Below are 21,466 nucleotides of genomic sequence, written 5' to 3' on the forward strand. Positions count from 1 at the left end.
TACGGCTTAAAACATCTAAGGAATCAAGATACCAAACTAATTAAAAAAAAATAGTTACTATCCAAGAACAGATTCCCTGCCTCTCCTGTGCCCTGATGAGCACACAAATCAGCTGCAATACCCTCACTGAAGATGTTTTACTGATGTGGACAATATACCAGAGGATCATTAAGTGATGCTACAGCAAAAAAGGGATGAAACAAGTGACTGCAGTTTAACAAATCTAAGTCATAAAAATGCTTGTCTGGACTTAAGTCTGCAGTTGTCCAGTAAAAAGATCCTTCACTCCTAATCCACATTTTATGGAGTGTCTTCAGATACAAGTTCATTTACATTTCCAGTAAGTCCCAGAACCCCCAGTTAAGTTAGAGCTGGCCAACTTCTATTCAAAACACTTATTGCTCAACAGTGGATCACAGAAGACGGACAATTAGATGTGGGTAAACAGCATAACATCTAAAACCAAATCAAAGAGTGTATGATTAAGAGATACATGTTTTTATCAGACACAGCATAAAGATATTTTTAAATCCTACAACCTCAGTTCAGGACAACAGATGGAAGACTTCAGCCTTCCTGAGATATGACATAACCATAACCACAAGCACGCTGCAGATTACAACATTCCAGCCATCTCAGCTTAGCAGATCATTTACCAGCTGACATACACAACCTGAGGTTTCAGCTGATGAGCAAGCTGAACGCCGTCACTTCCTGTTTACTTGCAGAGCATCACTGTGCACCTCACTGAGCTGCACCTCCCAGCTTAATGCTCCTGAAGCCTTGGCAGGCCAGAAAGCAGCAGACACATGGCAAGGCAGTTATTTGTGTTCTGTAGTTGAAGATATACACATAGTTCTCACTACAAAAGGAAGACATTTTGTTTTGCAGTTCCATTCCCATCTCCAGCCTCCCAAGACACATTAAGACTCAAGAAATATATGACTGTGTTCCTTTCCAAAGCTCAGGGAATTTTCAGATGAAACGTTCAAGTCTACTTTTGATCAACTTTAGCAAGATTCTCAAGACTAGGATGATCTGTACACAACTAGAGCATTATACAGATACGTAGATAAATCAGTTTTCAAAACCGTGTTTCATGGTCATAGACAGAAACTGCAGATTGGGATTTCAAGCCATACAGATTCAAGTCAAGAATCATGAGTTTCATCCAACACATGGGATTACACTAGAGCTCGCAACTGTTTTGCCCTGTTCACAGCCTATTCAGCTATAAGGAAAACCAGCTCCTTTCCCTCAACTCTTCTACCAGCAACCCCCCGTCTTGACCTCAGGTACTCTCTCTTCAGCCTTTACTAATCATTACATTCTCTACACAGTAACATTTTTCTAGATGCTAGACTAGTTCCTTAGTTAATGCAAGTTCTTAGAAGTAGATTCTCATACCCATTTTTTGAACCTATGAGAGTGCTTTTAGAAAAAAAATTAGAACTCAGACTCATTTTTTAAGAGTTAGAACCACTAGTTCCTTATTGACCCACTTCATGGTGTATGTATCATAAAGTTCACAGGTAAAAAATCTTTTGAAACAACATTTTAATTGATTAAAGAAAGGATGTGAAGCATAAATCTCAGGAATTCATGAATTATCCCAGCTCTGGAACACTCATTAATGAGCCCTTAAAAATGCTATTCAGCATCTATTGGTACTTTCAGGTCCAGATTTTTAAAAAATTTTTAAAACTAATATTTGCTTTGCAGAGATTATGTTTAGGTGAACTTTACTCATGATCTTTACACTTGAAGACAGAAAATATTACAGAATTTTGACTTCTGATACTGACAGGACTGAAATAAAACAGCTAGATTGTTTTAAAAGAAAAGAACTGTTTTATAAGAACACATAAATTTCATGCCAACATAAAACAAAGAACTCCCTTCAAAATATTAACAAATATGAGAAAAGGCTATTAAAAGTAAAACCTCTTTGAATAATAGTCCACAACTGGACTTGCGATTGTGTATACAACTTGTGTCCCGTCCTGTAAATCAGACTCAATCCACTTACATAAAGGTACTTAGAGATGCAACCCCACCTCACACTTTCACCGTGCCACAATTCAACATGCATTAATTCCTCCTTCAGCAGCTCATTTGAACAGAACAGTTATGGCAATTCAAGTCACATACAAGGAAACATAACTGCACATAAGATTTTTTTTTACATACAATCATCTGAGTCTGCTCTGAATGAAGTTAATCCTAGCGACAAGTCTTAAAGAGTAGATATCCTATGAGGGGAAAAAAAGGCATGAGGATGTGTTAGCTTTATGATCCTTGGCCATATTCACAGCTTACTACAGGGATAAAACACTAGACATCAGCTGAATGCCTGAGACTGCTGATTTTAATTTAGTTCTGGCAACAGCCAGTTGCATGATGTTTGCATTTATTTCTCCCCCATGCCTCAGTTTCCTCATCTGTAACATGGACATACAGACATCTCCCTCTGTAAGATGAAGAAAAAAGTATTAAACTGCCACGGACAGAAAAAAAATTATTTTTAGGGGGTGTTGGATAGGCATGTCCACATTTTCTCTGCTAACAGGAAAGGTTAAGACAGGTTAATTTCCACATCACTAGGGTTATTTTTCTCCCCAGTGAATGAACATTAATTAATACCTGACAGCCTGGTCACTGTTGGGTGTTTCAGAGGAGGAAATGGAGATACTGTTTTACCATGGGGGATGCCCCTTGAGTAAAGTGACATTTATTACAGCTAAAATAGTTTTAATTGTCACTGCCTGATAGTAGTTCCGCCTTTGGAAGTACCAGCGCTGCATTTACAAACGTGCTGTGGAGGCCAAAAGCCACTTAAATTCACCCATGTGCAAACAAACTTTAGCAGGAAGCAGTGTCACAAAATGGTGGTGTTACATGGCCAGTTCTATGCAGATCTCAGGCTTAAGATTTCAATCACACATTTCCATTTTAGACAAACTATGGCTTCAAATTCTTCATAACAAAATTACTAACGCTTCTGTAAGTCACCATCATAATTTTTAAGCAGTATATTTAACACTTGATTCTTAAGGCAGAAGAATAAAGAGTACAAAGCACATACCTCAAAATGTCCCACCTACTTTGCATTTCTCAGTGGTCTGTTCTGTGGTAACCCTCGAGCAACAGCAACTCCTGAAATCTCAGTATGTAAAGACTGAAAAAAACCCATGAGACAACGCACCAAAAAAGAAAAAAGGGAAGTTGTTTTGAAAACCAGGAACACTACCCTAATTCTGACACGGCCCTTCAATAAGGGCAATCTCATCATCCCATACATCTAAACTCTTTTACAAAGGATTAAGCATACATAGAAAAATGCTAAGATAGTTTATTTTAGCTTTTGGTGTTGTTATTTGGTCTCTTAAGCTCCGCTAAGAGCTGAAAATGTCACTGTAGCTTGGCCTCTGCAGTTCAAGATTTCTGTTTAAACTCTCAGGTCAGATATTGCAAACCTTCCAATTCTGCTACTTAAGAGAAGCCTGCCTGCACCATTTATGTTTCTGTTACACTCTCCTCCTTGATTATCTGAGTAGTACAAAGGCAATATCTGAGCGCAGTTTATTGATGGGGAAAAATGGCAAACCTTAAGGAAAGGAATTGCTGAGCTAGCAATATTCAACTTTCAGGGTGAAAAAAGAAATTAGTACAATTGAGGTCTGCCAAGATAGGACTTAAGTAAATTCAGATTAACAGTTTTGAAACTCAGATATTAACAACAGAGTTGACATCTTCCTTTCTGAACTTACCACCCAGTATCTAGAAATAAATGCACAGAGGGCTGCTGAATGGGAAAGCTTCTTCCCTGAAGCCAAAATTTTTCTTCTCCTAAGTTCTTAATGTGCCAGAATGTTACTTATCACGAGACTGCCTGCTCTGCTGAGCACCACCAGAAGTGAAAAAACTGTAAAGAATCTACTTATTTACAGTTAATGATGAAGTGTGTGCTTATACAACAAAAACATTGTAGAAAGAGGTCAGCAGGATGCATTTTTCCACTGCAATCAACACTTTGGTATCCATGTCCAGTGACCACAGGCAGAAATGAGGAACAAAGGGGCAGTGATATTGTTCTCAGTCTCTAATCCTTAAATATTCATATGTTTGGATGGATCTGAACAAAAGCATCCTCATCCTCATTTGGAGCTAATTAGCTCTCCATAACTGTTATGTTCCTCTTCATAATTTGTGAATATTGTTCAGCAGCAATAACATACATGCTACATGAAAAGTTAAAAGTATGTACCTACCTAAATTTACAGGTAATATAAAAATTATTTCACTCTACTACAACTGTACTGCAGTAGTACTAGATCTTGTGTGAGAAAAAAGCTTACAATAAAGAAAATCAATATTTATTAGACCAGTATAAGAGTTTACAATCCATAAAGTCACACCAATATAATTAACATGAAAACAATAGTTTAAGATATTTTAAAAACTCTTAGGATAAAAGCCAGTTGTTTCAAAGAACATTTAAAACAAACATTAGGTCTGAAACCGACCCTTACTCGTTTTGTCTGAATTAGCAAAATACAGAAAGCTGAGCCAAAATATTCCATGCTTCAGTTTTGAACTATTCTGCAAGTCTCCAAGTCTGTTCAGGAGCTGACAGAGGTGAACATGATCAGTGTCACTGGTTCTTGCTGCTTGGGACAACTGGCAACAGCTTTACTGTCAAGTCAAGTGTTTATCGCTTTTCTGAAAACCTCCACTTATGCAATGAGAAGTTACAGTGTTTTTATGACAGTATAAAATCACAAGGTATATTATTACACCACACTAACATAAAAAATGTGCACTGATGCTAGTCCTAATCACTAAAACAGAAAACAAAAGTTATTAATGACATACTGATTTTTTTTTTCAGATGTATAACACCTTTGGAAATGAGCTATTCCTCTGTAAGGGCACTCATGCAAGTTATAACTCTATGACTCTAAGCAGACATTGGTTTTCCTGATTTTTATGGATATTTCCTTCCTTTATGATTAACTAACTACACTGATTGCTCTGAGCACCTGAAAAACCTCAATCTATTAGCACAGAAACAGAAAGTTCTTGATGTTGAGTGTATGAAAGTATACAGTTAGGAAAAAACAAGCTGATTACCTGATTAAAACAAGAGTTCGACAACAATCATGCCCTACTCAAAAGACTTGACGTGAGTACAGAAACAGGGTAGTCTCTCAATCTCCTGGGAGAAACTATCACAGGAGTGGGACCTACGTAATAGCAATGTCTTACTAGGCTGCTAGAAGTCCAGTATGGTTGATTTTATAAACATCAGAATAAAGTCTGTATAACTGGGTCCTCAAAAGACCTAGGAGTTAAACTGCCAGAAGCTTCACCACTGTGGTATACAAACACTTTCTGCAGGGAGATGGTGATGGAGTGTGCCAGTAACACAGCTGGACCTTGAGTGAGCCTGGAGGGGAAAAAAATAAAATCCTTTCCTGATAGTCCAGCATCCACTCCTGAGTACGTGGACTATTTACAGAAAATGAAGCAGATTTATAGAAAAAATTGAAGGCTAGCCAGCCTCATTGATGGAATTATCCCATTGAACACTTGTTATTCAGAAGGGCATCCTTCAGAAGGAAGCCACTGCCATCTACCATGTGATGTGCAATATGATACACAACTCGAGAGTTTTATGCTCTGATGTTGAACTATGAGCTCTAAATCTGCCCATCCCTGCGTAAAACCTTCAGTTCTGCAATGAACATGACAGTCCTCCTCAAAGAAGTGACATGTCTATCAGCTCACTTCAGGAGTAGGTTACTCTGACAAACCAGGGCACTATGCTGCACTTAATAAGGTGCCCAAAGCATCTGAAAGGAAAACAACAGCCTTGATGATGCACAGCAGACTTCCATATTTATGGTTCGTTTGTTTATTTGGAACAAGCCAACTATGTAACAAGTTTGCTAATTCAAACTTGCATCATAGTGACACTGTTTTTACATGGTGACCTTGGAGAAGTTATTTCCAGCCACATGGATATCGGTACTGCATCATTTCACTGCTAGTCATTACTGCAGCCAGAATGGACATGCAAGCCACCATCCTGCAAGAAAGACTAAAAGCAATCCGCTTCTAAATCTGTGATGGATTCTTGTCTCCCCTCTGGTCTGAAGCATATGCTACCTGCTGTGAGAGAGAACTTCTTGTACAGCACTAAGCATCACCAGGGTACCAGTTTCTGCCCATACTGACTTATAAAAGAAACACTGGGGAAAAAATAAGGCTTGAGAAGAAAGAGGGAATCACTAAACACTAAGGGGGGGAAAATTATAAAAAAAAAACTTCAGGGAAGTGTCTACAGCACTGAGGCACGTAAACACTATCGAACAGATCTAGTGGAAATAGAAGACAGAACCGAAAAGGTTCCTGAGCTTGTACCTTTACATACCAGACAGAACCAAGGACTAAGGTGAGATACCAGAACAGGTTGAGTATGTGATGATTAAACTATGATTAATTACACTCCACACTCTAAAACTGCCTCTGGAGCTCAACTGGAAAACAAATTGTTGTATTTGAACTGAAAAAACAATGCTAAAACACTCCAAAATGCAGCTTCAGGTAAGATTCCAGGAGAATCGAGGACATCCCTGGAGTCTCTGAAGATGCACAGAACTGTTCTTAAATTACTTACAAACTACTCATCAGAAAAGAAAGCTCTAGAAAGGAATAAGTGCTTTTTTGGTAGGTCAGCACTCTGTAACCAAGAAGTGAAGTTAAGGAAATGCAGCAGCCTTTAAGGTCATCCTTGCTGCACCTAAAGCAGTTTGTAGAAGCACAGATATAAGTTAGTCACGTCCCCTCACAAAATATAATTTTTTTCCTCTGAAATTGGAGATGATCAGGAACCTTATGAGCTTGTGTTCACAATATCAGTATCAGATACACTCAATAATTTGTCCACTGCAGCAAGTCGTTACATGCACAGGCACACTTTTGTTTGCTAGAAACTTCTAGACAACTGCATTTCCTCAGGTTTCCAAAAGTGACTTCTTGCAGCAGAAAGACAATATTGAATTTTGTTGCTGTCAAGAAAACCAGGTCTGGCTTTGACTTAATGTTAAAGCAGACAGTTATGAGCACAGCAGCAGGGCTGACCCTTACTCTGAAATGTCCATGCTACTGACAATGCTAGAACAGACAGTTCACATCCCCCCCCAGCACTGCAGTTGCTTTTGTCTCCTGACAGCTTTCATTGGTGGTGCAAATATTAGTTACTAAGACCAGGGCCACTTTCTGGATACAATGGCAAGTGGTATAGCAAAAAGCACGTCTGCAGAGATGAACAAACTCTCCTGCCAAACCCACACAAATCGGGTGGGCTCAATCCACACCATATATAAGGAACTGTGTTTACACCATTCTAGTCCCAAACCCACGCTCAGTATTAATTTGGGCGACTACTTGCTATCAGTCCAACCTGTCCCAGGAAGCATGCCAACAAACTGAACACCATGGACAGTCATGGAGTGCCCGAGTTCATGGTACTGCCTTGCTTAAGTTTGTTAGCATCAATGGGTTAGCACAGCTGGCTGACAGACCAGTGAGAAAAAAGGTGAGAAAAAGGACAAGGTGGATCCTTCTGCCACCAAGCTTCAACGTATGCTGTGTACCTCCCATTTTGAACCTGTCAGTTCTGTTATCGAGGACATAGAGGGATGATCCAGACAGGTATGGCAACAGTGAGGGATGGACTCCTCTGTTACAGTGTGAAACACGGAGCAGCAGCACAAATACTTGTTCAATATGCAAATGTCATCAAAACAGTATGAGCAGAGGGAAGAGAAACAGACAGGATTTGTTGTTTACAGGTAGAAAAGCCCAGAAATGCTCAAAGAGGCTGCTAAGAAAAAGTCTCAATGAAGAACTGAAGTCTCAAAGAAAGACCACCTACAAGACACAAGAAGATGAAGTGAAAACCATGACATGGAGTGAGATATACAAATTCCAGCAAAATATTCAGCATCAAATCCACGCAAAACTGTAACACAGTTACAAGTTTACTGCATGTAGATGCTTGAAATAAAGCAAGGAAGAGCATGCTCTATGCAGAGATACAGATGTATTATTAGTCTCTCAAGTACAGCAATGATGGCACCTGAATATGATACAGACAAATCTCCTAAAGACAAAACTAAAATATTTTTTAAATAAATAAATGGTTTGTTGAATCACTAGTGAGTTCTATAGATCAAGTGCAACCAGCACTTCCTGTTGCAGTCATACTTTAAAACCTGGTACAGTTTTAAAGTTCTAGCTACACAGGCTGCGCACAGCGTTAACAGCACAGTGTAATGCAAACACTGGTTAAGAAAGGTCAAAATGACAACACCTATTGTATGGCCAAAAAATATTGGTTGACGTAACACTGCACAAAATTAAGCCCAAACCTGTATTTTTTAACTGTTAATTTTCAAGTTATTAAAAATACAAGCATTAATAAATGCATGTCCAGTTATGAGTTTTATACCCGAAATACTCTTAACTACAAGCTAAAACAAATAAAGAAAAAAATTGGGGTTTTTGTTTTATTTATTGGAAACTACTGCTTCCTTCTTTGCAAATGCAAGGGGAAGCTTTTGCCTGTGGTATTGAACAGAACACACACCACTACAGGATGTTCATAGTTTTCTTCCTCTTTTCAGTTAACCACAAAACTCAAGCACACTTTTACAGAGAGGAGCCTATTTGGATGCCTTTGTGTATATTTAGTGTCATAAGCCAAGTGATGTTTCTGTTTGCTTTGGCTGACTGAGGGGGAGTAAAGGGAAAAAATGTCTACTTACAAAGAATGACCACATCTTAGCTGTGCTCAGAGAGAGCTGTCACACGGTTAGAGAAGCAGGAAATAACTTACAGTTCACTCGAAGCAGCACTAAGCAGTTCTGTGGTTTCAGATCTGAGCCTGTAGAGTTGCTGAAGCTCTATCTTCCAGTATACAGCTTCTTAATATAGCAGCTATGAACTGGAGAGGCTGGTCTTCCCTGGAGAAGCAGCAGTGGAGCAATGCAAGAAGCCTGAGGAATACCATTCTCTGTGTTTTGCTTCTCCCTCTCACATCCATCAAAAGTTCTCTTGTCTACAGCAACATTAACAACAACTTTGGGCCAGTGAAGATGAAATAGTTGAGAAATATGTAACGGGCAGGCACTGTGTCCACAGCAAACAGCTGGCTGGCACAGAGACTGGCCCCTCTCCTGTCTCTTTCCTTGCGCAGTTGCTCCGCTGAGTTAGAAAAATACAACCCCTGTCTATCCCAGCACTGGGTATGGGTAGGACTACACGTCTGATGAGACACAAAGTTCATTAGCAAGAACAAAGCAGTTGTGGAATTGATAAGCAGGTGGAGTAACGGAGTGGAGAGAAGAATACTGAGGAGGAGAGTCAGTCCTAACTGGAGATCTTTGTGCAGACTATGGATGCAGGGGCTGAAAGGAGAAAGGAAGATCCTGGAAGCACATGGGGTGCAAGGGGGAAAGAGGAAGTAAACAGAGGGAACCCTTTTGCTGGAACAGGACAGAAAACCTGCTGAAAAAATGCATGTGATGAGAGAGTATAAGGAGAAGTTGAAAAAAAAGTGTAGACATGAGATTTGGAGGACAGAGATCACCATGCAGGACTTCAAAGCGCATCAGCAGGATAGGACTTACCAAAGAAATAGTGGTTAAATTTATTCCTGAAATGTAACTCCCAACTTTACAGCAATTGGTTGCATAAAAATCTTAAAGCATTATTTTCTACATAGAAACTAAAATTCTTTTAAAGTCAGTAAATTACTGCTTCTGTTATAACACATACCAAGGAGGTTGTAAAATATCTCTTACTTTATCCCTAACACAGAAAAATATTAACACAACAAATTAATACTAATTTCTTTTCTTATCCACAAATCACCAACAGATAAATAAATCTCTAGGCTGTCACCCTGAGGGAGGAGAAAGCATTTACAATTTACTGCCAAATTCCAATTTTCAAATGTTCTTGTTCTCCAACAAGAGACAGCAAGAAAAGTACTGGGCTTTGTTATTTAATCTCAACAAGTGCTGGCTAACTTTTGGGAAAGCCATCATCAGTAACACCTGAAGAAAACAAGTTTTTTAAAGGGTTTGCAGTCCCAGTGGTAAGACCTATCTTTGCAAAATTAAGAGTTCAAATAATGAAACAACAGTTTTCTTAGCTGTTCAAAAAGAGAAAAGCCACATTTTCTTTTGCTAGGTCAACGTTTTTTGAAGTGCAGGCACAGCACCTTCACATACAAAACATGCTTATACAGGAACGTATCCGAGTTCACCACATACATCACTCTGATGCTGCAGAGTGGCTAATTAACAAGGGAGATGAAGTCAAAATAACACATTCGCACTGAAAGGAAAGGAGATGAATGCAGGGGAAGTCTGACTTACACATAAGATTCTGAAGGGGGAAAAGGTGCGTGAAATCGTCTGACAGAAATGGAAACATTTATGACCTTGACTAGCAAGCCTTAGTGTGATCTTTCAGCTTTAAGCTAGACACACTGGAGAACTGGAAACACTGTTTCTCAGAAAACTGAAAAAGAAAAAAAGCTGCCTTAAGAGTGAGGATTTAAAGAATAGCCAAATAAACAGCAGAGGGCAAACAGCCTCACCAAGGTGGTGATACATGTATGACAGCAAGTGCCCAAGGTAAGCTGCAATCTGCAAATCTGTCAGTACATTGTGGAGATTTGCAGCAGCAGTTTCCTGGCCAGCAATGATTATCTCCACAGAACATTATGTGTACAGGAACTGAGTAATTAATTTAATGAATTTATTCCAGAATCATATATCTTAACACAAGCATTCTGAGATGCTTAAAGTGTCATTCTCTGCACAAAGAGGTGTCAGCAGAATTGTTTACCTTTAACTCAAGGGTATCTGAGAAAACAACTACCAAATTTGAAGAATTAATCAAGTGAGAAGCTTTCTAAGAAAATGCCCCTATGATTGTTTGCATTGCATCTTGTCTTTTTCCACTTGGCCCTTCCAGAATGCTGCTCTTGTCATGTAACAATCCCAGCACACTTCAGGATGTTCAAACTTAACTGCAACTGTTCCTGAATGTAACTGCACACCTATTGTTCCCAGTTTATTGCTTATCCAGGCATGAACAACTTATCTGGAAGCCACAGAAGTCAGTGTGTCAGTGAACCCAAGCAAATACCTTGAGAAACTGAACTGCCTTCTACAGTAACTGAGTTCTGTCTCGGTAGAGTGGGCTGTTTAAAACCTCTCATGAAGACACACTTCTAGTTTCACTAAATCCACTTGGCATTATTTACTGTTACAAGGAAAACAAACTGTCCAATAAAAAAAAAAAGAATCCCTCTGTGCCCAACTAAGACCTAATGTCAGCCTTTCTTGAGGAAATTGTACCCTAACTGACCTATAAGTACCTCTGTCCAGTGCCTATGACACATTTTATTATCTAGGTATTAGGTTATGAAACCATAAGTCTCCTGTATTATACTAAGTTTTATTTCTGTACTACGGAGATTCCTCAAGAGACAAGCCTATGAAACACACTCAACAGAGGCCACCTTAAATCCTACCACACAACTTTACATCAACAGCAAACTTACTCAGCAAACTGAGCATTTGAAAGCTCCAGAAACCCCATCTACTCTGCAGACGGTTCTGCCCTACAGAACGTCAATGACAGAACTGGGCCTTTAGTCACATTGGTTAATGAACTACTGCCAAGTTCCCAGGCCGCACTCACTCATCTTATGCAAATCACTTCAATGCTTCACTCCACCCATTCCAACACTCAGCAACTGCTGCCATTGCTGTCACCTGCAGTCTCTACTAATGTCTGCAGTAGACGAGTTCTTAATGCTGGCACTACTAGAGACAACAGGGGAGTAAGAAGGGTCATAAGAAGTTATGCTGCGAAAAAATCACCTGTTTTCTCTTTAGAAGTATCAGAACTCCTTCAAAAGAAGAAATTTAAGATCTAAAATAAAAACATTCTCCATTATCATGTTTTTACCCTGCAATTGTATGGTCTAAGATGGATCTTACACATTTTATTTGCTATAAATTTGGCTTATACTAAACTACATCCTTGAGAACCCCAGAAGAAATAACCACAAGTGTTCTTGTGATAACAAATTCAAAAAGCTATTTACAAGCAGATAATGCCAAGAAATCACATCAATCTTCCATTAGAGGAAGAACAAAGTAGTCTTTATGTTGACATATTTGCATGAAATAACAAACTCTGTCTTCTACCATGAAACCACCTCTTCCTTGGGTATTCTCCTAAGCAAGGGGTATCTGGACATGTTGGTGGAAATCTTGGAAGTCAAAACATGACTGTTCATCTGAATCCTACATTAAAACTTTGCCCTCTTCTAAATTCCTCAAGATGATTCTTAGCTGTGAAGAACCAGTAAGTTAAAATGCAACAACTTGTGACTACAAATTGTTTTTGTACTGTTGTGCATGTACACTTTAGGATTCCAGAGCACTTATCAGGAGCATGAGTGGTACACTTGACCAGCTGATTAACTGCAGCGATGTTGAGACTTTTGGCACTTGACTACCTCAAAAATGGAGAAAATACCTACAAAGATGCTCAGAAGAGAAGTGCAGGAGCACTGAAGCCGTAAGAGACTGAGGCACTTGTTCCAGGTCTATCTTACTCCATCACCTCCCATTTAGCAACACGTAATGCTACACAGGAGTTACACACCGACTGCAGAAGGACTCATTCTGCATGTCAAGACACAAATGTGTTTAGCACATGAGGTACAAGACCAGTAAGGAAACGTGTAACTACTACAGTCACTAAAGTAAAGGTGGAAATTGAGCAGATAATTGCAAGTTTTCATCTTAAAGTAAGTTGAATAGGAGATTTAGATAACTGACAGTGAGGTTTACTGACAACATTGGGATTTTAACATCTAAATTTCTGGCCCTTACTCCTGAACCAAATCTTTTTGTAAATTGTTGCTTTGTCTCAAATACACATAGCTATGAAATGCAATAAAGGGTTCACAAGTGGTATCAAAACATTTCTCATCCATGGGTAAATAATGTGTTTACAGCATAGTTCACTGCCTTAGCTTAATAGCAAGCTGTGAGGAAAACAAGCATGAGCAACACCTTATGATAAGGATGATGGTTGAGCCACTTGATCTGAAGAATCTGATATGTATGACCTGTTACTGTGAAAATCAGTTTTGGAGGCACAGGTCTGGTTCAAAGTAACTGTCAAAACCCAGTGCCATTCCCTCTAGAACGGAAGATTATCTCTGACAAGTTGTTTAGGGCGCTGACTTTAGTGGATACCAGTGAGGCTTCTGAAGATGTTACACATCTTTTGTAGAACAAAACAGACCTCAACAGAAATCCAGGCATAACTCTCAATGCTCTTCTGTTCCACCAGGCCCTCTCCTCTGTCTTCTTCTTCCAAATTTCATTTAAAAACAAAAGCAAAGATGAGAGAATCACCACCCAGCTGATGACTCAATTCTCCTTATCTGTACAGGACATAAGCCTTTTTTAAACTGCAATGTCAACCCTTCTTGAATGTACAGACTGCAGCTTAAACTCAAACTGAGAAGTCCCAACACTTCTCGGACACGAAGTCGCTCATCACTCAAACCTGTAGCCCACTTTTACGTCTTAGTTCATGCTGTTTTCGTGAGCACAAGTAATCTTACTGGTCCTTTCTTGATAAAACCTTTAATTCTTATCAATTAAGAACTATAACTGCCATTCAGGACATTATTACGTTTTATCTCAACTATTACTGTAATTTGTCCTTTGGCTCTGATATACAAACTTATTCTGGTCACATGCACTTTAAAAGCAGCCAAAACAGTTTTCGTAGTTTACTGCTGTGTCACTTCTCTTTCTGCATTCTTGGGCAGTTCCTGTTTACCCTATCAACCATGGCAGGATCTTACAAATAACAATATATTCCCAGTCTTACTCATTACACCTTATTCATGTGTTGAGATCCACTACTAACCAGTATAAAATATCCATACTCTGTATGACCTACTTCTAATGCCATTAAGTATACACTTCTCATGTTTTCTTTCCTAAGGCTTCTCAAAAAAATTATTTCTAGAGAATAAACTAGTTTTTCACCCCTGATATTTCTGACCAGTATTAATCATGAAAATTATAAAAGTTACTTCTTTTTTACAAATTAATGGGACATCCAGCACTTGCTTTTTCTTATGAAACTCATTCCTCAGAACTAATTTAAAGTAACTGATTTGTCACTAACCCGATTTAAGTAAAAACTTCCAAGTCTGGCATAACCTCCAAAATATTTCATTAATATGAACTGAAGTAATCTTATAGCTCACCTTACTGTAAGTTTACATGGAATTTTATTTTTACATTAGGATAAAAAAACAGTTACCGAAAACTTTCTACAGATACCAAATTTTACACCTAGCCTATCAAATGTCACAAATCTGAATGAAAATTAGTTACCTGCCTACATAACAATTTAAGTCCTAAAGGGCTACATTACACTCAATATCTACCTACATTTAGATTCATATTTCAGTCTAATTAACTATAGCTCCAGCTTTGACTATCAGCCAGTGGCTTGGTTTTGAAAGCCTGATCTATCATGGGCAAAGGTATTGTAATTACTTATGGATTCAGGTAAACATTTTACAGCTCAGCAAGTGCAGGGAAAAAAAGAGAGTAAAAAGGGGGGGGGGGGAAATCAATTAGACACTTGCCTACTGGGCAGTGAGATTCCCAATTAACAGTAGTAGTCTGGAAAATGGTATGAACTCAGCAACACACAGAGAGATGGCTCTTCACCACTTCCCCCACTCCCAGGTAATTTTTTGTATTTATCAGTCATCATTACTTAAGATGCCATTGTAACTACGTCAGTTTTGGAGTTCATCAGTTTTAAGTGCTCAGCTGAAATTACACTACTTGATAAATACCTTTGATTTTCTATAGAACAAAAATCAGGTAGCTGAATCCTTAATGTTCTTTCAAAGTAGCTGCCTTGTTATCAGTCAGAAAGGGAGTCAAAGAAAGACTGAAATAAATCAGGTCCAGAGCAGTGTATGCTTTCTTAACCAAGCCCTTCAGGGCTGATAGCAGCACTATGCCATCCATCCAAGAGTTCCAAAAATTATTACTACAAAAGGTATCTAGGACCATGTTTTATAGTGTCTCAGCTGTTCCTCTGGTGTTTGTTTGTTATAGTACTGATCTAAACACAAGGTCTACTCAAACAAAACCTAAAATTATGTCCATGTGGCAGATGCACATCACATCCAGCAGCCTCTTTGTGCCCCACAGTGACAGAAACACCATCTGTAGCAGACAGGCAGCCCAAACATCACAGCTGATGTGAAAGCAACCATGCAGCATCCTACAGAACTCACAATATTTTCCATCCTTTAAAAGCAGCATTTACAGTCTGAAACTTCACTAATGAGTAATTCAAACGTGGATATGAAAATGTCAAATATCATGTACATTATGGCAAAAAGATATTTATCAGCATAGCATGTTACTCTTGAGTCAGGCTAGAAGGTTAAGAGTACCAAGAGTCCTACTGGGCTGTGACATTGTGGATTCAGGTTAGACAGCCAAAGCTGTTACCACCTCCAGGTGCTCATTCCACTTCTCTGATAGAAACTGCCCTCCAAGGGGCAGAGATGTTCAATCTGAATTTGTTTCTCAATTTCTGGCTCATGCCACACAGTAAGCCAAAAAAGCCTGGTTAAATATCTCTAGAGCTTCAATACTCAAATCTTCAAGACTGAGCAGAGATCCTCAACTGTATTAAGATAAGCCTATACTTAACTTAGAGAGCATATAGGACTGGGGGGGAAAGGGAAAAGAATGGACCACAATTAGAACGTCATTGAAAAGCCACCCAACATTCAGAGTAAACTGTAAGAATGTGTAGTTTCCAGCAAGCCTCGTCTGGAAAGCTGCAGCCTGCCACAAATCGCATGACAACCAGATCGTGTGAAGATATTTACCTCCAGTCTGCTTTCAGCATACTATTTGTGCAGAGGAGTTGAGAACTTGAGTAGGTGAGTGTTACAGTTGAGTATAACAAAAATTAAAAGTGTGTTCACTTGATGAGAAAATCCAAGTTGTAGAAAAACAAACTGGAAATCAACTAACACAAATTCACGCACTACTTTTTATATTTAGAGAAAAATTCGTGCTTTGTTTTTTAGCAAAAAAGCTGAAGATATTAAATGTGTGCCTGAAAGTAGTTCAATTAACTGAAGGTGTTTTTTTACAAATCTATACTTTCAAAACACATGCTTCTGACATGTTTAACTTACAGCATCTTATTTAATCTACTCCAATGTAAATACTCCACTTCCTGTTCAGTTACTGCATCTTATGCTTCCCTTGCAACAATCAGCTTGATCAACAATGCCATTTCAAAGTCCAAAGAGTTATGTGGAATCATTATGACTACACGGACATCCTCCTTTAAGTCACAGTTTTAAGTTCATGAAAACCTCTCCATGGCTTTATAGCAAGTGCCTAATAGTATTTTAGATACCAGACACAAAGCATCAGAAGATGGTCAGAAGACATAATTTTCAATGGCTTCCAAAAAACAGCCTTTTTGTTCAAAGGTAACGTTTTTTTTTTTAAAGCTGTCTGTTTTCCAGTGAAAGTGGTTAACTTTTGAAACCTTCTAGGAGTTCTTTAATATAGATAAGTACAGTTTTATATTAACATGCAAGAAGGTATTCTGAAAATAAACTTACTGATATATAAAAACAGGAAAAGATGCAGTATTTGAGTCACATTTGAGTACACGAACCTGTTGTTTAGACTACGCAAAGTACAGACTAAACCCAAGGCAGGCCTAGCGCTGATACGAGCCTTCCTACAACTTCGTCAACAGTGCTTTGTTGTACCGCTGGTGCACCTGGGGCCCGTCCCAGTCTCGTCGAGCCATGGGACTTGTGGCCCCGAGCACCCGCGGCTGCTCCCTGGCCGGTTTCCCCGCAGCGCTCGGGTCGCTGCAGCGGGGGAGCTCCCACCGCCGGACAGCGAGGCGCGGCACGGCAGGACGGCACCCACTCGGGCATCCGAGGCGGCCGCGGACGGAGCGAGGCCGGGCCCGACGCTCGGGGCGGGCAGCGGGGCCTGGGACGGGGCAGCGGAGCGGGACGAAACTTCCGCAGCCCCAACTTCCCGGCGCCCGGCCGGGCTGTCCTCACACGCCCCCGCCCGCCCCGGGCCCCGGCCCGCCGACCCGGCTGGTGACGGCTCGGCGCGCCGCGCTGCCCTCGCCCCGCTGGCCGCGGGCCGGCACTCACCACGCATTTCTTGCCGAGGAAGCCGAAGAGGCTCTCGTTCTCCTGCGGGGTGAGCAGCAGCGAGCCCACGTTGGTGACCCGCCGTGCGGGCTGCTGCGGGGCGCCGCTCATGGCCGGGGCCGGCCCGGCGCTGCCCTCGCCACCCTGCGACCGATGGCGCCCGCGGCCCCTTCCTCCTCCTCCTCCTCCTCGTCCTCCGCCGCCGGCCGCCGCGGCCTCACAGCAGCCGCATCGCGGAGCCTCCCGCAAGGGGTCGGGGAAGGAGGGAGGCAGAGAGGGGCGGCGGAGCCTCAGCCGGCTGCTGGCCTGCGGGGAGGGTGTGCCGGGGGGTCGGGAGCGCTGCAGCTGCGCCGGAGCCGCTCCGCGCCAGGGCCGATCCCGGGGCCGATCCCGATCACGATCCCGATCCCGACCGCTCCCGCCCCTAAACTTCCAACTCCAGCCCGGCCCCGGCGGCCGCGCGATCCAACATGGCAGCGGGGGCGGGCGAGACCACAGCGCGCCGCAACCAGGGGGGAGCGCCGCGAGCGCGGCCGCCGCGACCAAGCGCCGAGCGGGGGGGACAGAGCGGGGTGTCGCCCTCTGCTCCCGCCCCCTCGGAACCTGCCGGGCCGGGCGGGTCAGGGCGGGAGCGAGCAGGGTCAGGGAGGAGAACAGACGAAGAGAAGGAGGAGGAAAAAGAAGAAAAAGAAGAGGAGCGGACGCCGCCGCCTGTCCAGGATGGGATCCGCTGTCGGGGGCCGTGGGAACGGCCGGGGCTCTGCGGGCGGTGCGGGGGCAGCGCGGGGGACACCGCGCCCAAAGGGCCCCACAGAGCGTGAACATCCCGCGGGGTGCGGGACGAGCGTGTGCTGGAAGCCCTTCAGCTGTCAGCGGAGCCCCGTGTAATTTGTAACTCAAAAATCTTTTCTCGCTGTTCCCGTGGGCGGCGGCGCAGGTCGCCCAGCCGGGCGTGTCACCACCCGCCCCTTACACTGCCTGGCACAGTGTGCGGGGGAACAGCCGCAGCAAGGTGGGCACTCGGGCTCTCTGGGGATCAGCTGCTGAGGAGAAATCACGCATACAATCGGCAACCTTTGTCAGCCAGAGTTCTCTTACCCCTGCTTAGCGATTAGGGAATGGAGTAAGAAGACCTTTCAAAGCCAAAAGATCCAGAGTACAGCTGCCTTATGCCCAACGTGGCTTTCAGCTGCACAGAAGAAATGTTCACATTTCCTACATGCAAAGGTGAAAGAAAACCTGATATCAAAGTGAGCACCTTGCTAGTTTTCTGTGGTTTTATGTGAATATGTTGGCTTCTCATCATCTGATAAATTAATTGTCCACCTGGAAGGTGCTAAAGCAATGCCCTCATCGCAATTTACTTTATATTGTAGGAAGAGGGGGCGGTCCTGTGGTGTAATGGTAAGCACTCCGGAATCTGGATCACAAGGTCATGAGTTCGAGTCTCAGTGGAGACCGTACCGGGCAGCTAAATGCCTCCCTGCCATCCCATCCCGTCAGATCTCGGATGCTCAGCAGGGTCAGCCCCGGTTAGTACCGGGCGCTGTAGACAGTCCTGAGGATTTCACTGTCACTGTTCAAGCTTGCTCGGCCATGGCAGATGGACCTCAGGCCTGAAACGGTGGGGCCAGTTCTGTGCACGCTGTGCCTCACCTAAAAAATCCACTGCTCAGGCTCGAAGGACACACCCTCACGTGGGGAGGGCCCTTCCCAAATCTTCGTTCGTGAAGTTTGGCCATACGTAGGAAGAACTGAACAAGCACAGGAGAAAAACTTTGGGGACACAAGTCTATACAAAGCTATACTGACTTCATATCTTCAAAAGATCAGGTGGGAACAGATGGCAGCCCATTCTACTCTACTTACAGGACCTTTTGCCTGTACTTAAGAACCTGTAACTGTCCAAAAGTGTAAGGAAAGGGAGAATAGGCCTGAAAATCCTGATCTTACAACATAAAAGAAATTTGAAATGAATGCATGTACAGGGCTCCTCAGACTACAGGTCTTGCAGAAAGGACTTGGGGTCTTATTGTGAAGCACAACTAGTAGGAACCAGTGATTTCAAAGTGCTTCTCAGCAATCCTAGGTTCTTTAGTTTTACACACTTTCTTGTATAAGTATGTGCATATTTTAGTGGAATGTGAAATATTGTAGCTATAGAATATTGGCAGCATTTTGATAGTTGTGAATGCATAGGAAAACAAATGAAAATACAAGACACTTGGTATTTTGTGGGATTTTGGGGAGGCCTTTGTTTTTTTCTTTGCTCTTTTGTAGGGGGGTTCTTTGGTTTTTTTACTTCATAAATTAAACAATTATTGTATAGCCAAAGCCATTGTGGGGTAATCTGTACACCTTTGTGTCATTGCTGTATAAATATCTAAAAATATATTATACTTTTGTTGGATATGTGTTGGTACTGTCCTCAGCTTCTAACCACTTGCATTTCTTGATTTTTTTCCTCATTTCTGCTAGCTTTTGCTGTTCTTGTATGGATCTTGGCATTCAAAGAGAGTTACGTGTGTGATGGGTGATACATTTTACTTCATACTGTTCTTTTCAGACCAGCTGGCTGGTAACTGTTGGTAAGGGCCCTGTAACCTTCAGGCTCTATTGTTAGGATTTTGTTTGCTTTTTCAATAGGGGTATGCAGGAAAAGGAAGAAAAGAGGTCTATTTTCAGATCCTATGTTTCATTAAATATGCAAAAGGTGTTTCTGTTTTATTGTGGCTAAGCATGCAGTCCTGAAAGGAAGTGGAAATAACCAGTATCTGGTGTTATGTCCAAGGAATCCACTAAAAAAGAGGGTTTTGCCTTTGATATTTATGTTTATAGTAATATCAGCAAAAAGCCAATATTTCTGCATAAAACATCAAATTTCAAGCAAAGTTCTGTCAAGGAAAGCCACCAGGTAGAATTGCCTGTGTTCTTGCAGCCTTAGGGAAGTTGCTGTTATTTATTTGAGGCTGTCCTCTGAATTTCTCACTGTCATCTTTAGGGTTCAAGCTGTGTTACCCTTTGCTGATGTCTGTGAGCTTCATGGGAAGCTGCCCTTTCAAATTTTTTTTCATTTCAGGATACCAGCTCATGGTACTGAAGTACATTGGAAATTGCATAATATGTATTAATATAAGCAAGTGTCATGATTTTAAAGATCTGTATTGTAAATACCTATTTAATAAACAGATTTTATTATCCTTGTCAGACTTACCTTTGACATAAAATTGAATTTTGTCTTTAAATGTGAACCTCTACAGTAATTGTTCACCCTTTTAGTTTCACAGTTTAAATATTCACACAATTTCAGAAGTAATGTTCAGCAATCAAAAATGGAGTAAAAAGGTGAGGAAGACTTTCCACTTAAAGTTCAATTTTCTAGAGCTATGAATCATACCTTGAAGGTTTCATTAAAGGCTAAATTACATACATGAAAGAAGAAGTTGTACAAGGGTTTATTATATTTTTTAGTAGTGTCACTGCATTTCCATAATCTTGATCTTGTCCAAGTCCTGAATTTAGGTCACAGTTTAGTTTTCTTATTATCCTTAAGACGAAGAGACAGTTGATTACACCAAAGAACAAGCAGGTGTAATGGAAAATGCACCTCTCCATAAGAAAAAAAAAATTCAAACTGTCTCTTCCGTCTCATGTTCTTCTCAGTGGCAAGTGGAACTGTCTGGGACAAGTGCAGAGCTCACTGTAGTGACCACATCAGCCTGGCTGGGAGAGTTCAGGAGTGGGAGTGTGTCATTACTGTTACCGCATGGGAGGGATATGTCAACAGGGCAACCCGGGAGTGAACAGAAGGGAGGAAGGGCTGCCTTCCCTCAATACAATTTTTGGTTGGGACTGTAGGAAACACCAGCCCACTCACTGCAAAACCATGTGGTAATTGAGAAAGAGGAACTGTCTTTGTGGTTGGAAGTGGGTTTGGAGCAGTGAAGACACAAGTTATCTTTTTTGAGTAAAGAACATTGTTTTTCTCAACAGAGACCTCATCAAAGAGGACTGAGTATGCATTGTTACTGGATTGATGTTAAATGACCTATTAGTTATTTTACTGATAGAAGGCTCATTCGCTTTTACTCTCTGTGTACTGAA

General features: G+C 41.4%; 1 protein-coding gene across 1 annotated transcript in view; it reads right to left on the minus strand.

Annotated features, from left to right (window-relative positions):
• WASL (WASP like actin nucleation promoting factor) overlaps positions 1–17,909 on the minus strand; it is a 49,749-nt gene extending 31,840 nt beyond the window's left edge. Inside the window, exon 1 of the mRNA XM_071552514.1 lies at positions 17,363–17,909. Within this exon, the coding sequence (XP_071408615.1) occupies positions 17,363–17,473 (111 nt within the window). The 5' untranslated portion in view covers positions 17,474–17,909. The remainder of the gene's footprint in view (positions 1–17,362) is intronic.
• Positions 17,910–21,466: the final 3,557 nt, after the last annotated feature.

The sequence above is a fragment of the Pithys albifrons genome, chromosome 3, assembly GCF_047495875.1.
Source record: "Pithys albifrons albifrons isolate INPA30051 chromosome 3, PitAlb_v1, whole genome shotgun sequence".
In the NCBI taxonomy this organism is placed as follows: domain Eukaryota; kingdom Metazoa; phylum Chordata; class Aves; order Passeriformes; family Thamnophilidae; genus Pithys; species Pithys albifrons.